Source organism: Salvelinus fontinalis, chromosome 12 (assembly GCF_029448725.1).
Source record: "Salvelinus fontinalis isolate EN_2023a chromosome 12, ASM2944872v1, whole genome shotgun sequence".
Taxonomy (NCBI): domain Eukaryota; kingdom Metazoa; phylum Chordata; class Actinopteri; order Salmoniformes; family Salmonidae; genus Salvelinus; species Salvelinus fontinalis.
In genome coordinates, this window is record NC_074676.1 from 28,879,716 (window position 1) to 28,902,962 (window position 23,247).

At 41.4% G+C, this 23,247-nt stretch overlaps 1 protein-coding gene across 1 annotated transcript; it reads right to left on the minus strand.

Moving 5' to 3' along the window:
- Positions 1-5,288: 5,288 nt before the first annotated feature.
- On the minus strand, positions 5,289-19,715 carry LOC129867105 (heat shock factor protein 4-like). The gene is made up of 14 exons (XM_055940282.1): positions 19,485-19,715; positions 18,951-18,983; positions 18,168-18,276; positions 17,794-17,921; positions 17,583-17,707; positions 16,919-16,994; positions 16,720-16,787; positions 14,340-14,439; positions 14,023-14,138; positions 11,258-11,449; positions 10,996-11,104; positions 10,730-10,795; positions 10,317-10,421; positions 5,289-8,295 (listed from the first exon to the last, which is right to left on the minus strand). Exons 1-13 carry the CDS (start codon positions 19,608-19,610, stop codon positions 10,362-10,364), a joined length of 1,308 nt encoding a protein of 435 aa, XP_055796257.1. The 5' UTR covers positions 19,611-19,715; the 3' UTR covers positions 5,289-8,295; positions 10,317-10,361.
- Between the last annotated feature and the right edge of the window lie 3,532 nt (positions 19,716-23,247).

Consider the following 23,247-nt stretch of genomic DNA (forward strand, 5'->3'; position numbering starts at 1 on the left):
CGCACTGAGCTAAAAGGTAGAGCAGCCGCTTTCAAGGAGCGGGACTCTAACACGGAAGCTTATAAGAAATCCCGCTATGCCCTCCGACGAACCATCAAACAGGAAAAGCGTCAACACAGGACTAAGTTCGAATCGTACTACACTGGCCCCGACGCTTGTCGGATGTGGCAGGGCTTGCAAACTATTACAGACTACAAAGGGAAGCACAGCCGAGAGCTGTCCAGTGACACGAGCCTACCAGATGAGCTAAATTACTTCTATGCTTGCTTCGAGGCAAGTAACACTGAAACATGCATGAGAGCATCAGCTGTTCCGATGTGAGTAAGATCTTTAAACAGGTCAACATTCACAAGGCCGCAGGCCCAGCCGGATTACCAGGACGTGTACTCCGAGCATGGGCTGACCAACTGGCAAGTGTCTTCACTGACATTTTCAACCTCTCTCTGTCTGAGTCTGTAATACCAATATGTTTCAAGCAGACCACCATAGTCCCTGTTCCCAAGAACACTAAGGCCCAAGAACACTCCATTTTAGTCTCATCTGACCATAGTACCTTCTTCCATATGTTTGGGGAGTCTCCCACATGCCGTTTGCTTATTTTTTTTTAAGCAATGGCTTTTTTCTGGACACTCTTCCGTAAAACCCAGCTCTGTGGAGTGTATGGCTTAAAGTGGTCCTATGAACAGATACTCCAATCTCCGCTGTGGAGCTTTGTAGCTCATTCAGGGTTATCTTTGGTGTTTTTGCTGCCTCTGATTAATGCCCTCCTTGCCTGGTCCGTGAGTTTTGGTGTGCGGCCCTCTCTTGGCAGGTTTCTGTTGCCATGAAATGCTTTGAAAGGCTGGTCATGGCTCACATGAACACCCTTATCCCAGAAACCCTAGACCCACTCCAATTTGCATACCGCACCAACAGATCCACAGATGATGCAATCTCAATTGCACTCCACACTGCCCTTTCACACCTGGACCAAAGTAACACCTATGTGAGAATGCTATTCATTGACTACAGCTCAGCGTTCAACACCATAGTGCCCTCAAAGCTCACCACTAAGCTAAGGACCCTAGGACTAAACACCTCACTCTGCAACTGGATCCTGGACTTCCTGACGGGCCGCCCCCAGGTGGTAAGGGTAGGTAACAACACATCCACCACACTGATCCTCAACACGGGGGCTCCTCAGGGGTGCGTGCTCAGTCCCCTCCTGTACTCCCTTACTCGTGCGCACGACTCCAACACCATCATTAAGTTAGCTGATGACACAACAGTGGTAGGCCTGATCACTGACAACGATGAGAGAGCCTATAGGGAGGAGGTCAGAGACCTGACCGTGTGGCGCAAGGATAACAACCTCTCCCTCAACGTGATCAAGACAAATGAGATGATTGTGGACTACAGGAAAAGGAGGACCGAGCACGACCCCATTCTCATCGACAGGGCTGTAGTGGAGCAGGTTGAGAGCTTCGAGTTCCTTGGCATCCACATCACCAACAAACTAACATGGTCTAAGCACACCAAGACAGTAGTGAAGAGGGCATGACATAACCTACTCCCCCTGAGGAGACTGACAAGATTTGGCATGGATCCTCAGATCCTCAAAAGTTTTTACAGCTGCACCATTGAGAGCATCCTAACGGGTTGCATCACTGTCTGGTATGGCAACTGCTCGTCCTCCGACTGCAAGGTACTACAGAGGGTAGTAGGCACTACAGAGGCCCAGTACATTACCGGGGCCAAGTTACCTGCCATCCTGGACCTCTATATCAGGCGGTGTCAGAGGAAGGCCCTAAAAATTGTAAAAGACTCCAGCCACCCTAGTCATAAACTGTTCTCTCTGCTACCGCTAATTTAACAATTAGCTTCCTACCGTAATGCAGGCCTATTATTATCATGTTTGGTAACATTTGCTCTTGTATTTATTTTCAGTTTCAATGAGTTGTAAAAATGTCCCAGAACTCTGCTGAATTCCCTCAATTGAAGGTCAGCTAAGTTTACCTAGGCTACTTAACGTTACTAGCTCTGTATTTGAAGTTGTTATATTATCATTAGTAGTTTATTATCAGGTAAAAACATATGCTTAATATTCATTAGCTAATCATTCAGTTGAATACGCTATGCTACAGCCATTGAATCTGCCTTTGAGCGTTAAGGGACGTTAATGGCTAGCTTTGTCCACGACATTATGTTATATTATTTTTCAATCTTGAAATACAGGGGCAAATGTTATTAATCAGTGACTGAAATTTTGCGCTATGTGATATTCACTTCCGGACTTGGAGAGTACTCAAAGCGCTGTAGAACGCCTCTCTGAATAACGGGGCGTGGTTTTGGCTTAACTGAGTTTGGAAAAAGAAAGGAGCGACATCAATCAATCAAATGCTACAGCGGCAACATGTCATACTCTTTTGATCCTGACAGCATCAGATACATGGTCTATACATACTGAGACAGAGGGGTGATGTTTCCCTCGCTCTGATGATTTCTCCGGTGAGAGTCAGCCATTTACGAAATTATGGTTAATTAGGAAAACACAGAGAGAGACGAAAGATAATGTTTTATTTGTAAAATATTTGAGGAAGCCTGGCTTCCTTTGGCATCCAAGGACTGACCAGGTGAATCCAGGTAAAACCTATGATCCCTTGTCACCTATCAAAACTACTTCAATCAGTGTAGATTAAGGGGGGGGGGAGGTTATTTTTAAGACTTGAGACAGTTGAGACATGGATTGTGTATGTGTTCTATTCAGAGGCTGAATGGGCAAGACAAAAGATTGAAGTGACTTTGAACGGGGTATGGTAGTACAGTTGAAGTCGGAAGTTTACATACACCTTTAGCCAAATACATTTAAACTCTGTTTTTCACAATTCCTGACATTTCATCCTTGTAAGAATTCCCTGTCTTAGGTCAGTTAGGATCACCACTTTATTTTAAGAATGGGAAATGTCAGAATAATAGTAGAGAATTATTTATTTCAGCTTTTATTTCTTTCATCACATTCCCAGTGGGTCAGAAATGTACATACACTCAATTAGTATTTGGTAGCATTGCCTTTAAATTGTTTAAATTGGGTCAAACGTTTCAGGTAGCCTTGCACAAGCTTCCCACAATAAGTTGGGTGAATTTTGGCCCATTCCTCCTGACAGAGCTGGTGTAACTGAGTCAGGTTTGTGGGTCTCCTTGCTCGCACACACTTTTTCAGTTCTGCCATCACATTTTCTATAGGATTGAGGTCAGGGCTTTGTGATGGCCACTCCAATACTTTGACTTTGTTGTCCTTAAGCCATTTTGCCACAACTTTGGAAGTATGCTTGGGGTCATTGTCCATTTGGAAGACCCATTTGTGACCAAGCTTTAACTTCCTGACTAATGTCTTGAGATGTTGCTTCAATATAGCCACATCATTTCCCCACCTCATGATGCCATCTATTTTGTGAAGTGCACCAGTCCCTCCTGCAGCAAAGCACCCCCACAACATGATTCTGACACCCCGTGCTTCACGGTTGGGATGGTGCTCTTCGGCTTGCAAGCATCCCCCTTTTTCCTCCAAACATAACGATGGTCATTATGGCCGGACAGTTCTATTTTTGTTTCATCAGACCAGAGGACATTTCTCCAAAAAGTACGATCTTTGTCTCCATGTGCAGTTGCAAACCGTAGTCTGGCTTTTTTATTGCGGTTTTGGAGTCGTGGCTTCTTCCTTGCTGAGCGACCTTTTGGGTTATGAACGATATAGGACTCGTTTTACTGTGGATATAGATACTTTTGTACCCGTTTCCTCCAGCATCTTCACAAGGTCCTTTGCTATTGTTCTGGGATTGATTTGCACTTTTCACACCAAATTACGTTAATCTCTAGGAGACAGAATGCGTCTCCTTCCTGAGCAGTATGACGGCTGCGTAGTCCCATGGTGTTTATACTTGCGTACTATTGTTTGTACAGATGAACGTGGTACCTTCAGGCGTTAGGATAAATCAGACTTGTGGAGGTCTACAATTTTTTCTCTGAGGTCTTGGCTGATTTTTTTTGATTTTCCCATGATATCAAGCAAAGAGCCACTGAGTCTGAAGGTAGGCATTGAAATACATCCACAGGTACACCTCCAATTGACTCAAATGATGTCAATTAACCTATCAGAAGCTTCTCAAGCCATGACATAATTTTCTAGAATTTTCCATGCTGTTTAAAGGCACAGTCAACTTAGTGTATGTAAACTTCTGACCCACTGGAATTTTGATACAGTGAAATAATCTGTCTAAACAATTGTTGGGAAAACGACTTGTGTCATGCACAAAGTAGATGTACTAACCGACTTGCTAAAACTATAGTTTGTTAACAAGACATTTATGGAGTGGTTGAAAAACGAGTTTTAATTACTCCAACCTAAGTGGATGTAAACTTCTGACTTCAACAGTAGGTGCCAGGCACACAGGTTTGAGTGTGTCAAGAACTGTTTTTTTCACGCTCAACAGTTTCCCGTGTGTATCAAGAACGGTCCACCTCCCAAAGGACATCCAGCCAACTTGACACAACTGTGGGAAGCATTGGACTCAACATTGGCCAGCATCCCTGTGAAATGCTTTCGACACCTTGTAGAGTCCATGCCCTGAAGAATTAAGACTGTTCTGAGGGAAAAGGGGGTGCAACTCAATATTAGGTGTTCCTAATGTTTTGTACACTCAGTATTCCAACAGTTTCCCCCAAGTGTTTTGATCTAAATCATAATAGGCCTAGATTTATTTTGCCCATATCATGCAGCCCTACTTGGAAATTTAAAAAAATGAGTGCAGGTAATGTACAAATTTATGAAAATGCTAAAAGTTATTGATTGAAGTTGGATGGAACAGTAAAAAACAATCAGAATGGAGAAAGACTAATTAAAATAATCTATAATATATGTTTTGCCAGCCTAGTGTCATGCACCACTTATAAATCATATTTAGAACTTGTTTTATTCAAAAAATATAAAATACTGTTATACTGTCAAATGTAAAACATATCTTGATATGATATTTTGGCCATACCGCCCAGCCCTACTACCACCCGCAAAGATATGAGAGTGTTTCCTACATTTGTGAGGAGATTACAGTTACCATTTCTTACAGAAATAATACAAAATATTTTTTTACAATTAGAAACTAATCACATACATTAAATACGATAATTTGATGATAGGCCTCTTTTTGGTTAAATACTCCACCCCTGCCTCTTTCCCACATGCAAACAAGAGCGCTTGTACAATGCTAACTTTTATTTTTTTTACAATTTGCATTGTTATTGCATATATAGAATAGATGTTTTGTTTCATTGTAACTTTTGTCCAGTTCTACCCATATACAACATTGCCATTGCAAAGCTATAGACAATGATGCATTATGACCATGGATGTATTTTGTTACAGCAGATGATTCCTCAAACAAACATATGTTGATAAGTCTGCAATCCTGACAACCATTATGTATATTTCGAACATCCGATCTTTACCAGTGCAAATTAATTAAAAAATATATATACAATAGCAGTTGAATGAAAGTATCACTCCTAGCAAATCAGAGACACTCATATTTCAGTAATAAAGAAAACACTGATAAAAAATAATTCTAAATGAATACTGCTAAATCTAGTACAAAGATCATTCTTAGTGCAATTTCATTTAAACGCCACCATATATTTTCCTCTTGTAGTTATAGCTACAGGTGTCACTTACCATGATGCAGCCTATGATACATTTACTTTATACATTCCAGTGGTCATTAATGTATTTGCACCCTTGTGAATTCTCACAACTGTAATATTGCACAGTATAGTATTATCAGTTCAAAAGGAAGATTGGCAAGACCTGGGCTATTTTCCATGTGGATGTGTCCTCCACAGTCAAAGGAATTGCATTGATGTTTCTTCAGATTCTAATGGATTCCAAGAAATCCCATATTATCTGAGGAATATTGGAATATGTCAGCAGCTGCCTCCAACAAACACAGCTCAATTTTCAGTCATGTCTTTTTACAAGGTTTTGAAAACCACTAAAATTGTGGTGTGACAACAGCTGTTAGGCGGCCAGGTCTACTGATCTTTTTTTAATTTTTAGCATTTGGATAATGTGTGAAGTTCTCACATGGGTAGACAGTTCTTGATGCAGGTGACATTTTAAAGCAACTTGTGTCTTCCATTGATGTGTCCGATCATATGAACCTGCTCAGATCATTGAGAAAAAGGGAGGGGGTTATTGCACCCATCTCCTACATCATCATTCCATGTCCGCACCCTCTGGAGTTTGTATAAAATCGATATAATCCCAATGTGGGATTTGGCCTGTCTCTGAAACAAATGGAGGCTCTAGAGAGGCTCTTTGTCTGTCCTGAAATCAAACCTTACTTTCCCCCTAACCACCACTAAAATCAATGGAAGGACAGAATGTTTATCTATAATAAATCATCTTATACTAGTCAGAAAAGTTTAAAAGAGGGATGTGGTAGAAAGCTAGATGGATGGAAGAATAAAGACACTTAAATAGATGGACATGGATTTAGTGACACTAGAACATCTCTTTCCTCTCTGTTTAGCGAGTCTACATGTTGATCTTACCCTCTCTGTTTAGCGAGTCTACATGTTGATCTTATCCTCTCTGTTTAGCGAGTCTACATGTTGATCTTACCCTCTCTGTTTAGCGAGTCTACATGTTGATCTTACCCTCTCTGTTTAGCGAGTCTACATGTTGATCTTATCCTCTCTGTTTAGCGAGTCTACATGTTGATCTTACCCTCTCTGTTTAGCGAGTCTACATGTTGATCTTACCCTCTCTGTTTAGCGAGTCTACATGTTGATCTTACCCTCTCTGTTTAGCGAGTCTACATGTTGATCTTACCCTCTCTGTTTAGCGAGTCTACATGTTGATCTTACCCTCTCTGTTTAGCGAGTCTACATGTTGATCTTACCCTCTCTGTTTAGCGAGTCTACATGTTGATCTTATCCTCTCTGTTTAGCGAGTCTACATGTTGATCTTATCCTCTCTGTTTAGCGAGTCTACATGTTGATCTTACCCTCTCTGTTTAGCGAGTCTACATGTTGATCTTATCCTCTCTGTTTAGCGAGTCTACATGTTGATCTTACCCTCTCTGTTTAGCGAGTCTACATGTTGATCTTACCCTCTCTGTTTAGCGAGTCTACATGTTGATCTTATCCTCTCTGTTTAGCGAGTCTACATGTTGATCTTACCCTCTCTGTTTAGCGAGTCTACATGTTGATCTTATCCTCTCTGTTTAGCGAGTCTACATGTTGATCTTATCCTCTCTGTTTAGCAAGTCTACATGTTGATCTTATCCTCTCTGTTTAGCGAGTTCAGATGAAGTTGGGTCATCTACCTATTGTTCTAATTTTACTAATGCATGCATTATATTATACACAGCCCAGTAGTCATCATAGACAACTTGATAAATCAAAGTTACTCTTGTGCACAGGAAAAGCACTGAGTGTTTCGAGAGAAATATATAGATTGTGATTAAGAATAAATACTGATACAAATTGTGCAAAAAAGCAATGTATGGTGTCTTCATTGTTTTTTCAAATGGGAATTCTATCATCAAATATTTCCTAGACTTCTCACATTAAAACATACAGAAGAGAAGTAACACTATTTCTGTTATCTTATAAATATCATTTTTAAATACAAATATAGTATTTGTCATGAGAATATTGTTATACAACCAAATATGCTATTTTGGGAAAAAATCTGCTCCACACAGAGACTAAAGTGCTTACAAACCAGGGCCACCGTGGTATGATGCAACTTTTCATACTACCGTTGGCATGATGGCAGAGAATATTGGAACTTCGTAATAGTGCCGGTTATACTCCAAACTCCACTTTTGTACTCGGAATTGATCCTTGAAATGTCAACTGGTCGGTTGGTCTTTTATAAATTGAGATCCCTCAGTCAGGCTTTCTGACTGTAGATCAGTCCAGCTTTAGGAGAGAAGCCATTGCTTATGTTAGGATGTCCTGCAGGTCAGCCTTTGAAGTGACAACTGCCAGGGTCCCCACCAGTAACTGTTGAACATCAGTGAAAGAAGTCTGAATAATTCCAAATAGATTCAACTCTGGTTCTCTGAAAAGCTATACAGTGCTTCTGAAAACTCCCCAGAACGGACATCCTAGTGGATGGAAGATAGGCCCACAGAGCTCTGAGAGACAAGAATCCCTCCTGCTCTGCTCACATTGGGTAAGGTAGGCTGGATCTAAAACATGACGACAGGGGATGGAACAGATCTGAGAGCCTTGAGGAATGTCTTGTTTTCTGGCCTGAAAAGGACATGCAAAAGAAAGAAAAGTCTATATTTGCTGTTATTGTTACACAGGAACTGAGCTGTCCATAGAATTGTCATTCAACTATGCACAAATCCAGTAAGAGATATGGCTGTGTGTATTTGTATTTATTAAGGATCCCTGTCAGCTGTTGCCAAGGCAGCAGCTACTCTTTCTGGGGTCCAGCAACATTAAGGCAACAGTTATATACAATTTAAAATATTACATGACATTACATTTCATAACACTTTTCACAACACATTAAGTGTCTTCCCTCAGTCCACTACTCTACTATCACATGTCTACAATACAAAATCCATGTCTACGTGTGTGTAGTGTGCATGTCTTATCATGTGACTGTGTCTGTGCCTTTGTGTGTCTCTTCACAGTCCCCACTGATCCATAAGGTGTATTTTGATCATTTTTTAAAATCATATTCTACTGCTTGCAGCAGTTACCTGATGTGGAATAGAGTTATATGTAGTACTGTGGGCCTGTTCTTGACTTGAGGATTGTGAAGAGACCTTTGGTGGCATGTCTTGTGGGATATGGATGGGTGTCTGAGCTGTGTGCTAGTTGTTTAAACAGACACCTCAGTGCATTAAGCATGTCAACACTTCTTACAAAAACAAGTAGTGATGAAGTCAATCTCTCCTCCACTTTGAGCCATGAGAGATTAACATGGTTATTATTAATGTTATCTCGCTGTGTACATGTTCTGAGCCTATTGTAATTTCCTGAGGTCCCTCTTTGTGGCACCTGACCACACTACTGAACAGTAGTCCAGGTGCGACAAAACTAGGGCCTGTTGGACTTGCCTGCTTATGGACAGACTTCTCCCCATTTTAGCTACTGTTGTATCAAGATGTTTTGACCATGACAGTTTACAATCCAGGGTTACTCTAAGCAATTTAGTCACTTCAACTTGCTCAATTTGCCCATTATTTATTACAAGATTTAGTTGAGGTTTAGGGTTTAGTGAATGATTTGTCCCAAATACAATGCTTTAGTTTTGGAAATATTTAGGACTAACTTATTCCTTGCCACCCATTCTGAAAATAACTGCAGCTCTCTTAATTGTTGCAGTAATTTCAGTCGCTGTAGTAGCTGACGTGCATAGTGTTGAGTCAACCGCATACATAGACACACTGGCTTTACTCTACTAGCTTTACTTTACTGGCATGTCATTAGTAAAGACTGAAAAAAGTAAGGGGCCTAGACAGCTGCCCTGGGGAATGTTGGAGAGGCTTCCATTAAAGAAAACCCTCCGTGTTCTGTTACAGGTAAATCTTTATCCACAATATAGCAGGGGGTGTAAAGCCATAACACGTACGTTTTTCCATTAGCAGACTAGGATCGATAATGTCAAAAGCCGCACTAAAGTCGAACAAAATAGCTCCCACAATCTTTTTATCATCAATTTCTCTCAGCCAATCAGTCATTTGTGTAAGTGCCGTGCTTGTTGAATGTCCTTCCATATAAGGGTGCTGAAAGTCTGTTATCGATTTGTTTACAGTAAAATATCATTGTATCTGGTCAAAACAAATCTAAAAGTTTACTAAGGGTTGGTGAAAGGCTGATTGGTCAGCTATTTGAGCCAGTAAAGGGGGCTTTACTATTCTTTTGTAACGGAATTACACACACTTTCTAGTAGGCTTAAATGGACTATATGGCAAATAGGAGTGGCAAAATCGTCTGCTATTATCATCAGTAATTTTCCATCCAAGTTGTCAGACCTCGGTGGCATGTCATTGTTCATAGACAACAATAATTTTTCGACATCTTCCACACTCACTTTAAGGAATTCAAAATTACAATGTTTGTCTTTCATAATTTGATCAGTTATACTTGGATGTGTAGTGTCAGCATTTGTTGCTGGCATGTCATCACTAAGTTTACTAATCTTGCCAATTAAAAAAATCATTAAAGTAATTGGCAATATTAGTGGGTTTTGTGATGAATGAGCCATCTGATTAAATGAATGATGTAGCTGAGTGTGTGCCATATATATACTTTACCTGCCTTTGTCAGGACAAGCATGTGCCAGCGGATCTGTCAAGCCATCACTGTTCCTCACAACCAGCGTTGGGGTAAGCCTCTGCCTCCTGGCTCTGAAACATGTACTGGAACACAGCAACACAGAGTGGGATACACCTGAAGATAACACTGACCAGTACTTTCAATCAACTGCAGAGATGCTACCTGCACAGCACACACTGATTCATCTACCCAAGAAGTAAGAAGGCATATTGTTGACACATTTTTCAACCATTACCTGTCCTTGTCTGACTAAAGCCATAGAAATGTATGGCTGACAAGTAACTGACAACTTGCGCCGACTTTACTGGCGGGTTGATTTCACTTAATATAACTAGACTTTAAGACAATATATTCAGAGCTAATTCAAACACCATAAACACATTCTACTCACTGATTTCAGGTTGGAATCCATATCCGTAAAGTTCCACTCACTCAAGGGCAGGTTGAAATTGAATGGCTGTAAAGACAGAACCGCATCATATCAATCGGAGCTGCTGTGAGCACTGTCTGACTCACTCCTACCTAGTGAAGAGAAACTAGAGATCTTCAAATGGGAGGTAGTATATCTGTTCCTGCAGTCATTTTGTGTCCCATGCCTTTGTGACACAGTCCTGGAACAAACTCTGTGTTTGCCAAGTTTTGGAGGGTATTACTCACATCCATGACAGCTGTGGTGGGCTCCACACTCTGCTGGTGGGTCCTCAGGAGAAGCTGCAGGTCCTCCAGACTCATGTCCACATTCTCTTCAGCATCAGGTACCTCAGGCCTACAACACACATCATCATATCACACTACTAGGGCTTCACTGGAAAACAATACATTCATATGTAATAATAAAAAAGTATGTAAAATGTATTTTTGAGCTTGGAAAACTGATGGACATGTTTGTTTATTTGTTTGTTCGTGTGTGTGTCTCTACCTCTCCAAAGCAGGTCTCTTGAGCCTCCTGTCTGCTCCAGACCCTCGGCCCTCCAGGACGGATTGTACCATGGCAACAGGGAGGACGGGGGGTTCAGAACACACCTCACAGGAGCCCAGTGGGACCCCCTCCCCCCGGCCTCGCACCCCTGGGCTCCCTGGCTCCTCTTTGATCAGCATCATACACTTATCCCTGTGTGGGGGAAGAAACACAGCAGTCTTATGTTTTTATTTATTTAAACTTTATTTAACCAGGTAGGCTAGTTGAGAACAAGTTCTCATTTACAACTGCGACCTGGCCAAGATAAAGCACAGCAGTTCGACACATACAACAACACAGAGTTACACATGGAATAAACAAACATACAGTAAATAATACAGTAGAAAAAGAAAAATCTATATACAGTGAGTGCAAATGAGTTAAGATAAGTGAGGTAAGGCAATAAATAGGCCATGGTGGCGAAGTAATTAGAATATAGCAAGTAGACACTGGAATGGTACATGTGCAGAAGATGAATGTGCAAGTAGAGATACTGGGGTGCAAAGGAGCAAGATAAATAAATAAATAAATACAGTATGGGGGTGAGGTAGTTGGATGGGCTGTTTACAGATGGGCTATGCACAGGTGCAGTGATCTGTGAGCTGCTCTGACAGCTGGTGCTTAAAGCTAGTGAGGGAGATATGGGTCTCCAGCTTCAGTGATTTTTGCAGTTCGTTCCAGTCATTGGCAGCAGAGAACTGGAAGGAAAGGCGGCCAAAGGAGGAATTGGCTTTGGGGGTGACCAGTGAGATATACCTGCTGGAGTGCGTGCTACGGTTGGGTGCTGCTATGGTGACCAGTGAGCTGAGATAAGGCGGGGCTTTACCTAGCAGAGACTTGTAGATAACCTGTAGCCAGTGGGTTTGGCGACGAGTATGAAGCGAGGGGCCAGCCAACAAGAGCATACAGGTCACAGTGGTGGGTAATATATGGGGCTTTGGTGACAAAACGGATGGCACTGTGATAGACTGCATCCAATTTGTTGAGTAGAGTGGGAGGTTATTTTATAGATGACATCACCGAAGTCAAGGATCGGTAGGATGGTCAGTTTTACGAGGGTATGTTTGGCAGCATGAGTGAAGGATGCTTTGTTGCGAAATAGGAAGCCGATTCTAGATTTAATTTTGGATTGGAGATGCTTAATGTGAGTCTGGAAGGAGAGTTTACACTACAGGTATTTGTAGTTGTCCACATATTCTAAGTCCGAACCGTCCAGATTAGTGATGCTGGACCGGCGGGCAGGTGCGGGCAGTGATCGGTTGAAGAGCATGCATTTAGTTTTACTTGCATTTAAGAGCAGTTGGAGGCCACGGAAGGAGAGTTGTATGGCATTGAAGCTTGTCTGTAGGTTAGTTAACACAGTGTCCAAAGAAGGGCCAGAAGTATACAGAATGATGTCGTCTGCGTAGAGGTGGATCAGAGAATCACCAGCAGCGAGAGCAACATCATTGATGTATACAGAGAAGAGAGTCGGCCCGAGAATTGAACCCTGTGGCACCCCCATAGACTGCCAGAGGTCCGGACAACAGGCCCTCCGATTTGACACACTGAACTCTATCAGATAAGTAGTTGGTGAACCAGGCGAGGCAATCATTTGAGAATCCAAGGCTGCCAATAAGAATGTGGTGATTGACAGAGTCGAAAGCCTTGGCCAGGTCGATGAATATGGCTGCACAGTAACGTCTCTTATCGATGGCGGTTATGATATCGTTTTGGACCTTGAGCGTGGCTGAAGTGCACCCATGACCAGCTCTGAAACCAGATTGCATAGCGGAGAAGGTACGGTTGAATTCGAAATAGTCGGTAATCTGTTTGTTGACTTGGCTTTCAAAGACCTTAGAAAGGCAGGGTAGGATAGATATAGGTCTGTAGCAATTTGAGTCTAGAGTGTCTCCCCCTTTGAAGAGGGGGATGACCGCGGCAGCTTTCCAATCTTTGGGAATCTCAGACGATACGAAAGAGAGAGCCAGGTGGAAAGCATGGCCAGCCGTAGAAAAATGCTTATTGAAATTCTCAATTATAGTGGATTTATCGGTGGTAACAGTGTTTCTTAGCCTCAGAGCAGTGGGCAGCTGGGAGGAGGTGATCTTATTCTCCATGGACTTTACATTGTCCCAGAACTTTTTTGAGTTTGTGCTAGAAGATGCAAATTTCTGCTCGAAAAAACTAGCCTTAGGTTTCCTAACTGCCTGTGTATATTTGTTCCTAACTTCCCTGAAAAGTTGCATATCATAGGGGGCTATTCGATGCCAATGCAGAACGCCACAGGATGTTTTTGTGCTGGTCAAGGGCAGTCAAGTCTGGAGAGAATCAAGGGCTATATCTGTTCCTGGTTCTAAATTTTTTTAATGGGGCATGCTTATTTAAGATGGTGAGGAAGGCACTTTTAAAGAATGACCAGGCATCCTCTACTGACTGGATGAGGTCAATAACCTTCCAGGATACCTGGGCCAGGTCGATTAGGAAGGCCTGCTCACTGAAGTATTTTAGGGAGCGTTTGATAGTGATGAGGGGTGGTCGTTTGACCGCAGACCCGTTACGGATGCAGGCAATGAGGCAGTGATCGCTGAGATCTTGGTTGAAAACAGTAGAGGTTTATATAAGTCCTGCTGAAAAAGGCTTCTCAACAACAGATTTCTTCCAATCTCGACTACATACTGGATTTTGATGCTTTGGAAGCCACTACAGGATAAAATGTGTCTTTGCTTTTGTTCTTTGACACTTACCTTGTCTCCTCTGTTTGCATTTGCATGTTGCTGGGTTGTGACATTTCAGTAACGTCTGATATGATTGGTCCTCCTGTCATTGCACTATTGGAGCAAGAGGCTGTTTCTGTGGATGGCTGTGGAGAAGGAACAGTAAAATTGTTTAATTAAAGGTTTGTGAAGCTCATAGCCTGACAGTCACTATGCAGTTAAATATATATATATTTTTTTTTATATGATAGTCATGATGTACCAATGCTGGAAACTATAAACACAGTACATCTAGCACCATACTTTGTAAAAATTGTGTAATGGTGAAAGGTAGAGTGGGTTCATACCGACTGGATATAGAACGGTTCATGGAACGGCTCCATTTGGTGGTTATGGCTGAACTTGGAGGCTGGGGGCGTGGTTGAGCCATCGTCCAACATAAGGGGACTAGGGGGGCCAAGCATCACCATGATGGGGAATATAGAGAAATCAATAGTGAATCAATGGAAGTACTCTCTTCTCTTCTGCAATGAAATGTCTTGGAACTGTTAACTCATAATTTATGGAATGAGAGCCATAGACAGCTGTGTCTGCATAGCCTTACTGGATGAGAGCCGAAGATAAGGGGAACTAACTGTAACCCTTCGGGTGGATTGGAAGGGTGAGTCGAGACAGCAGCGGTAGTTTTGAGAAACTACATTTTTAATAAAGCTACGCTTGTATCGAACATGTAGGCCTTAAAACACTGAAATACCCACTTGCTTTTTGACAACAGAGAAAAGTTATGAATTACATTACGTCATTGACTTTTCTATTATTTTTCTTTTATTCATCTTATATCAACCACTGCTGTTTCTATTTTGCAAAGGCAGTGTGCACATAATGTAATATCTCTATCAGCAATATATCTAAAAAAGGTGCTCTCTAGAACCTAGAAGGGTTCTTCGGCTGTCCCCACAGGAGAACCCTTTAAAGAACCCTTTTTGGTTCCAGGTAGAACTCTTTTGGGTTCCATATAGAACCTTTTCCAAACAGGGTTCTACCTGGAACCAAAAAGGGTTATCCTATGGCAGTGGTCATCAACCTTTTCTGAGTCAAGATCACTTCCTGAGTCAAAATGCATGCCGAGATCTACCGCTCTGATTTTTTATTAACATGACTTAAAAAATGTAAGCTTATGCAACAATAACCAATTAAAAACAGTACTGTAGCAATGAGGTTTGTGCAGTAACCTATAGGCCCAATACATTATCACCGCATACTGGCTTTGCTTGAATTTACCTGCTAATGCATTGTTCGGGACATTTTAAAAATATATATATTTCAAAATTTGAGGTAGGCTATCTGATGGTCAGTCTCTGCGGAGGGAGAGAGCAGCAGACTGAGGGTCCGTCTCTCAACATCCCTCCGCTCTCCCTTTCCTGCACACTGAACGAAAAGGGACACCGTCTTCCAGCTGATGGCGAAACTCGATTCGCACCGCATTATTTCTGCCTCATGCACAAATTCATGTTGTTACTCATATGAACAGAGGAAGTGAAATATTCCTCGATATTAAAAAAGACCCAAGCCGCTAATAATAATAACAACGCAAGCCTATCGATACACTTTCCTACTTATTCATTACTGCTGTAGCGCTGAGTGGAAATAGGAAGAACGCGCATTTTATGGGTTATAAAAGTGTTTAATACAAAGTGTTGACAGTGCTGAGTGAGAACTTAAACATGAACTCACTCATAAAAACAGCAGCTCTTTGCTGTATTCGTTGACAGTCTCGCTCTAGTCATGGTTTTAAACGTTTGAAATCTCAAAATCTCAATATTGCTGAAGCTTTCTTTTATGCCTGCTACGTCACTGCAGACTCTGTCATCTGAGCAATCTGATTGGCCAGCTTTGGCATAGTGTACTTGATTTCCTCTCCAGGCCCACCGGGAAGGCAGAGTTTGTACCTTCAGGCACATAAAATGGCAACAGTTTGCCTATCTGGCGCGCAGGACAGCTGAATTTGCTGCACCTACCACAAACAGCCCGAGAATACAAGAAAAAAAATAGGAACACAAGGCTTTATCATTGAATAACCCTTTTGAAACCCTTTTTTCTAAGAGTGTTCCATTACTAACCATCAACAGTGGGGCACAATGTCAGCATAAATTGCATTGTAGAAGCCAGCTATGGCACAGTGTTATGAATGTTATTGGAAACGGTATAAACAGATCTGAAAATGTCCAGTTAAAGTGATGTCAGTTCTAAATCTTTTGGCGGTATGAATGTGACATGAAATGAGGGAAAATATGAGTGTTTTATGTCACTGTCCCTTGTTCTTTGACTTTGACCGATTTGTTCACACGGGTCACACAAGCTGATGGTGCATTTCCCATAGAGGGTAGAGGGTCATGCGCCCTGGTTCAGTGGGGTGGTGTGGGTGTGAGAGGATGGGAGGGATGGGTGAGTGATTGTGTGTGTGTGTGAGGGGCTTAGGGCTCAGTAGGTCTGATTCAGCATTCAGCTCCATTCATCCAAGCTGGGATTGTGTTGCGCGTCAGCTGACCACATACAGCTGAGTTGGCCATTCCCACTGCTGTGTTTGTGTGTTTGTGTGACTATTGTCGATGTGTTAGTATGGTGTGTTAACGAGTGTATGTATATACAAGTGTGTGTGTGTGTGTGTGTTTTTGAGTGCATGTATTGTGAATCTTAGCCTTTGTGTGTCGAGGACAATGTACTCACAGCTTTCTCTTCATTCCTACAGTGCTTGTTGTGTTTGACTGCATCTGGCTGAAAAGGAACTGAATCAGCTATAAAGGAGCAAAAAACAGAGAATGATTCAGCACCAAAGTAACACACTCTGACTCCCCATTTTCCCTCTCTTTTCCTCTCTCTCTAATTCACACACACTGTATAGTCATGTTAACTGAGAATTTCTCACCTTATTCATGGCTTTCTGCTGCTGGGTGTGGTTCTGTCTCAGTGAGACCACCTCTCTCCACAGCACCTCATTCTGCCTGGAGGAGTAAGACAGACCACTGTGGCATTCACCAGTTTACTATCACCCCTTCACTCACCACCCCGCACGTCCCACGTGTGTGATCTATATGTGTGATTACTGGGCGATGCTCTGATTTCAGCCTGTTCACCCTGATGTGTCCTATCTGAGGGTTCAGCCACATGTCACCACCACTGATTCCAGATCAGATAGAGACACGTGACAAGACCACCTGTTCTGCTACCTGACACATGCGCCACCTGACCAGCACACCTGATGCTATTATAGGGTGCAACAGGTGAGCAGCTGAATGTCAGGTGAGCAGCTGAATGTTCTCTTAAACCAATGTAGACAATAGACCTAACCATTGGAACATATAATGAGGCCAGGGACAATGCATGGGCTACTGAGGATGGACTATGAGTCTGTTACATACAGTATGGCTTAGTATGGTTAGTAATACATTTTGTCCCACTTCAGTGGCCTTAAACCACATTTTTTATAGCATTACACCAACTACAGTACTGATTATAGTAATTGTATTAATTTAGCAAATTGTTGTTGTAATTATGATTGATGCCATGTATCAGCACATATCGCTACTTACTGTTTCATGTCTTGCATCTGACACTCCATGTTCTCTTGTTGGCTGCGCAGTACCTGTACTTCATACAGCAGCTTACTCAAGTCCTCCTGCCGTACTTTAGTCTCTTCACTCTTCACGATGGAGACCTAAACACACAGACAAACAGACACAGATGTCTCACTATGTGTACTTTGTTGGTGTGTGTGTTTTATTTCCTAGGTTTCTGTCTCACCTTCCTCTTGATGTGCTCCAGCAGGTGTTCGTGGCCTTGCAGGAAGTAGAGGTGCTGAAACTCTGTGTCATCTCTCTCTGGCTTCACCAGACCACTCTGCTCTATGTTCACCACCTTCCTGAAGCCATCTGTACATCAGCCCAGAGGTTTGCGGCACACAGCAACACACACACACAAACACATGCACACACAATCACACCTCAAGAGGCACAAACACACATCCAGAGGCACAAACACTCAAATACATAAATTAATGCATAGCCTACCTACACATAAACAATACAAAAGTCACTCCTACCCAATTGACTTCTAAATACTGCTAAATATCTGACAGGGTATTTCTCTATTCTCTAGAGCTGAGGAGAGGTACTCACACATGTTGAGCTGACGAACAAAGCTGGCCATGTTGTTATGTTTGAAGTATTTTGGCAGGACCTCTTTGGCAAACCTGCCCTGGTCGAACACATGGAAGCTGGTCCCAGTCTGAGGGACATAACCAAAATAGGGGTTTGTGTTTAAGTTCTATGAAACACTGGTTAGACATTGACTACCTCAATTCAACATTCAGGGCCAGTTTCCCAGACAAGTTAAAGGGACCAAAAAACAGTTTCAATGGAGATTCTTCATTGAGCATGCTTTTTAGTCCAGGACTAGGCTGTCCGGGAAACCAGCCCAATGTCAAAAACATATAATGCTCAGTTCTATAAATCCTGTGAAGGTTGATCAAGTAGGAAGTGTATTTTTTGCTTTATACCAATAAGTCCATATAACATCTGTTCTGAGAAATGTGTATATCCTTGTTAATTTTTTTACAGGCTACCTGGATTAAAACAGAACAGGGGAAGCTTTGCCACTTACATTAAAAATATATATGTTCTAAGAATTCTAAGTGCTAAAATTAAGGTTGAGGGGAAAAAACGATGTACCAGCAAACTGTACCCATACCTCTTAGACACTAAATCAATGCGAAGCTTAAGAACTTTTGTCATTTCATCATAGTCCAATAGCACATTCTTTAAGTGTTAAACAGGTTGGCTACATGATTTTGAAAATGTTGTTAAAGTCAATATTTCTATCCCCATATGTGTCCAGTAAGCAAAAATCAGTTAATGAACATGATGAAGTCATGATTCTCTCAAAGATGGTTCCTCACTTACATTTTGAGGAGTCTGTAAGCCAGATTGTGGAGTCTTGGGCATAACAGTAACACAAACAGGTACAAAGATAAAGATGTCAAGGGTTGCTTAGTATGTGGTCTCATTCACCACTTCTTACACTGTGAAGATGTGTGATACAATACTGATATGATCGATATTAATCATACTTTTTGACGATACCCTTAGTTTATAATGGGAACAACACTGGAAGACATTTACTCGGTTACCCTCCAGATCTATCTAATGCTGCCAATGAATGCGAGGCACATGTTTTGGGTTAACCAAAGGTTTAAACACATCCATTTTTCAGTCAACCCGAGTATAAACAGTCATGATATCCAATTAATTTGATAGTCAAACATAGAACTTGTCTATTACTCATAGTTCTATCTTGCCACTGCACCTAACCATTACTTATCTTCTCATTCTTGTAATTTATATCAAACACATTGAATATATTCAACAGTATGAAAGACCTCTGACTCTCTTTTACCAACTTAACCAATCAGAAGAGTCAGTGCTTCAGGTACTCACAGCACTCCAGCAGATGAGGTGGTTGGTGTCCGGGTCCTCGACCAGGGTCCACAGTTTGGTGAGGAAGGCAGGCACATTACTGGCATAACCTCCATCCACACCAATAGAGCCAGGAGATTCCTGCATGGCTACGCTTCAGTTGGAGCAAGGCGGTGTTATTAAGAATATGTGTAAGAGTGTGTATGTGCACAGGTCCTACTCCATCTCTGAGCTGCTTTGCTGCTGACTCTCTCTGGACCAGTCATACGGCCATATCAGGCCCTGTCATCCCTACAGGCCATCGTCAGCACAAACCTGCCCCTGCAGCATCACCATAGCCCTCCAACACAACAAAAGACCACACTGGAAAACAATACAGGCCATCACAAAGCCTAGAATAATAGCACACTGTCATGCCAGACAATACGATACAGCACAGGAGCGCTGGTGAATACGTGTGTGTGGGTGTGTATACTGAGACTCCTCAATTACTTATCTTCACAGATCATAGACAAACACATAAATATCATATAACAACATCATCCAACCCTTAGAAAGAGTACATAGTACAGTATGTGCTTTGCATGAATTGTGTATCAATGCCCACTGGTTTTGTGTCACAAAGGTTATTGTTTTACCCAAAACAATATAAAGTTATTTTAACTGACTGTCTGATAAAATCTGATAAGGATAATTTCCAAATCCCGGTCAGAAATACAAATTAGTTCTTATTTGTGACCATGTAATGGAATTCTTGTTTGCATCTCTGAAGAATCCTAATTTTTATGTATCTTGATCTGTGTTTAGTCACATGACAAATAGTTAAGCTCCTTAGGCACTAAACAAAAACTGAAACATAAATACAAATAGAAGTAGGGCCTACAATTGTGATGTGATGAAAATCACTGAAACAACACTGAAAAAGAAATACCAAAGTACAAAACATAAATGCAAAATAGTGACACTGAAAAATATAGCTGATATTCAAGGCTGACATATGGGCTATGTTCAAAACGAGCAGCAACCTTTGTACAGCATGCTTAGAAAAAAAGCTTCTGGATTTAACCAAAATAGTTAAATTCTTTCTTCATACATGGCACCCCTTAAGGTTCTATATATAACCAAAATTGGTTCCATATAGAACCCTGTATGGAACCCAAGGGTTCTATATGGAACTAGTTTTGGTTCAGTAAAGAAGAACCCTACAAAGGGTTCTATACATTCACTGCACAAAACATTAGGAACACTCTTTCCAAGACTGACCAGGTGAATCCAGGTGAAAGCTATGATCCCTTATTGATGTCACCTGTTAAATCCACTTCAAGACGGTGTAGATGAAGGGGAGGAGACAGGTTAAAGAAGGATTTTTAAGCCTTGAGACAATTGAGACATGGATTGTGTATGTGTGCCATTCTGCGGATGAATGGGCACGACAAAACAGGGTATGGTAGTAGGTGTCAAGCGCATCGGTTTGAGTGTGTCAAGAACTGCAACGCTGCTGGGTTTTTCACGCTCAACAGTTTCCAGTGTGTATCAACAATGGTCCACCACCCAAAGGACATCCAGCCAACTTTACACAACTGTGGGAAGCATTGGAGTCAACATGGGCCAGCGTCCCTTTTGAAATGCTTTCGACACCTTGTGGAGTCCAAGCTCCGACGAATTGAAGCTGTTCTGAGGGCAAAAGGGGTTGCAACTTAATATTAGTTAAGTGTTCACAGTGTGTATGACCTTTATGGGTTCCATATATGAAGCAAGCAATATGGAGACTTATATTTCCCTCACTAACTTTAAACATCAGCTATTTGAGCAGCTAACCGATTGCTGCAGCTGTACATAGCCCATCTGCAAATAGCCCAACCAATCTACCTACCTCATCCCCATATTGTTTTTATTTACTTTTCTGCCCTTTTGCACACCAGTATTTCTACTTGCACATCACCATCTGCTCATCTATCACTCCAGTGTTAATTTCCTAAATTGTAATTACTTCGCTACTATGGCCTATTTATTGCCTTACCTCCTCACGCCGTTTGCACACACTGTATATAGACTTTATTTTTCTTCTTCTATTGTGTTAGACTGTACGCTTGTTTATTCCTTGTGTAATTCTGTGTTGTTGTTTGTCGCACTGCTTTGCTTTATCTTGGCCAGCTCGCAGTTGTAAATGAGAACTCGTTCTCAACTAGCTTACCTGGTTAAATAAAGGTGAAATTAAAATTTAAAATATAACCCTTTTCAGTTAAATCCAGAACCTTTTTTTCTAATAGTTCAGTAGCTTCCTCTGAAACGAGTCATCTGAGTTCAATGGTGAAGGGAAATGTAATGAGTATTGATAGACTTTTTCATCCAACAGAGAAAACTGCCAGTATTTTGATAGATTATTTGGATCATACATCAATGTTTCATTTTAAGGTGGCCTTACAGACCTATTTTTCTTTCAATAATCTATGAAATACATTTTATAGAAAGTGGCTTAAGCTCTTATCTCATACAAAGTCTCCATTTAAACAGGGACAATAGAGCCCTTCAATAATCATTCACCCAACACTTTTTTCATGGCACAACAGGGATATTTCACTTTGTTCTGGCCTACAACTTTAAAATAATGGAAGTTTCATTTTTTGTCTTTTTATGTACTGTGGCGCCATCTAGTGCTTTGATGTTTATGGATTCTTATTATCACATTTACTACAGATGGCCAGTTCATAGTCAGTGCATACTTTATAGAAAAGGTCAGTACTGCAATAACAAGGTGTCTGATATCCTCTTACATTTACATTACATTGAATGTGATCTTCACAATGACTTCCAGGTGGACCAACAGGATGTCTCCAACAGCTAGCCAGGATCAAAGTCTTCATGCAGGCCAAAGATGCCCTCTCTGCCCTGGGAGGATGAAACTTGAGTAGCGCTGGTATATTCAATTTCCAGAGTGCACTGTGCTCTGGGTCAAATGGAGATGAATTGAGCTGCACTGGTCCTAGAGGTCAAAAGTAGATTAGTTTTATAGCAATTAGAAACAGAACTTTGCATAAATGAACTATGTGGTCAGTGTTACAGTATGCTGAACACGTACAAGAGACCTTCAGACAGAATTTAAGTCAAGTGCCTCCTTTTGGGTTAATAAATAGTTTCTTAAGGGAGAGTTAGGTGATGCAGTGCATGCTCTTATACCGTACTATTGTCAGAGTATTTCCAATTTACGCGAGTTGCCAAAGGAGTTACAACCTACTCAGGTAGAGAGATAGGATTTAATTAGATTCCTGTCTGGCAGGCCATTCTGTAGGGAAGGGCTTTAGAGGAAATGGATGGTAGAGAAACAGCACTGCTACATAATGTAAGCAACCTGTCAAAGATACAGTCTGTCTAATATCTCAAAGCAACATTTATCTTTTGGTTTCTGAAAAACAGGAAATAGTTTAGATACTTATCCTGATCATTTATTGATATAAAAAGACATTTACATGCTGCAAGCAACTACAAAGCAACACTTTGTATTTTTTTCCCAAATCACTTGTATTTGCATTTAGATGCATTTGACCCCCCATGTGCCTGGGAGAGAGCCGGCTGAAATACCTAAGCAGAATCAAAAATGCATTGCATTGATGTTCATTCTCGTGATATCATGGGCATGCAAGACTATGGGGCCTATTTCGGTTTGGGTATGTTACTTTTTAAATGTAGCCAGTAACAGTTACTAGTTACCTGTTGAAAATTCTAATCAGGACCGTAACTTTTGGATTACCGAAACTCAGTAACGTAATCAGATTATTTTCCGTTA

Coding starts and splice junctions, on each gene's coding strand:
- LOC129867105 (XM_055940282.1), bottom strand. CDS start 19,610: ATGCAGGAATCTCCTGGCTCTATTGGTGTGGATGGAGGTTATGCCAGT. Junction 14,440..16,719: donor GTAGGAATGAAGAGAAAGCT/GTGAGTACATTG, acceptor TGGCCCCCCTAG/TCCCCTTATGTTGGACGATG. Junction 14,139..14,339: donor AACCGTTCTATATCCAGTCG/GTATGAACCCAC, acceptor CCTTCTCCACAG/CCATCCACAGAAACAGCCTC.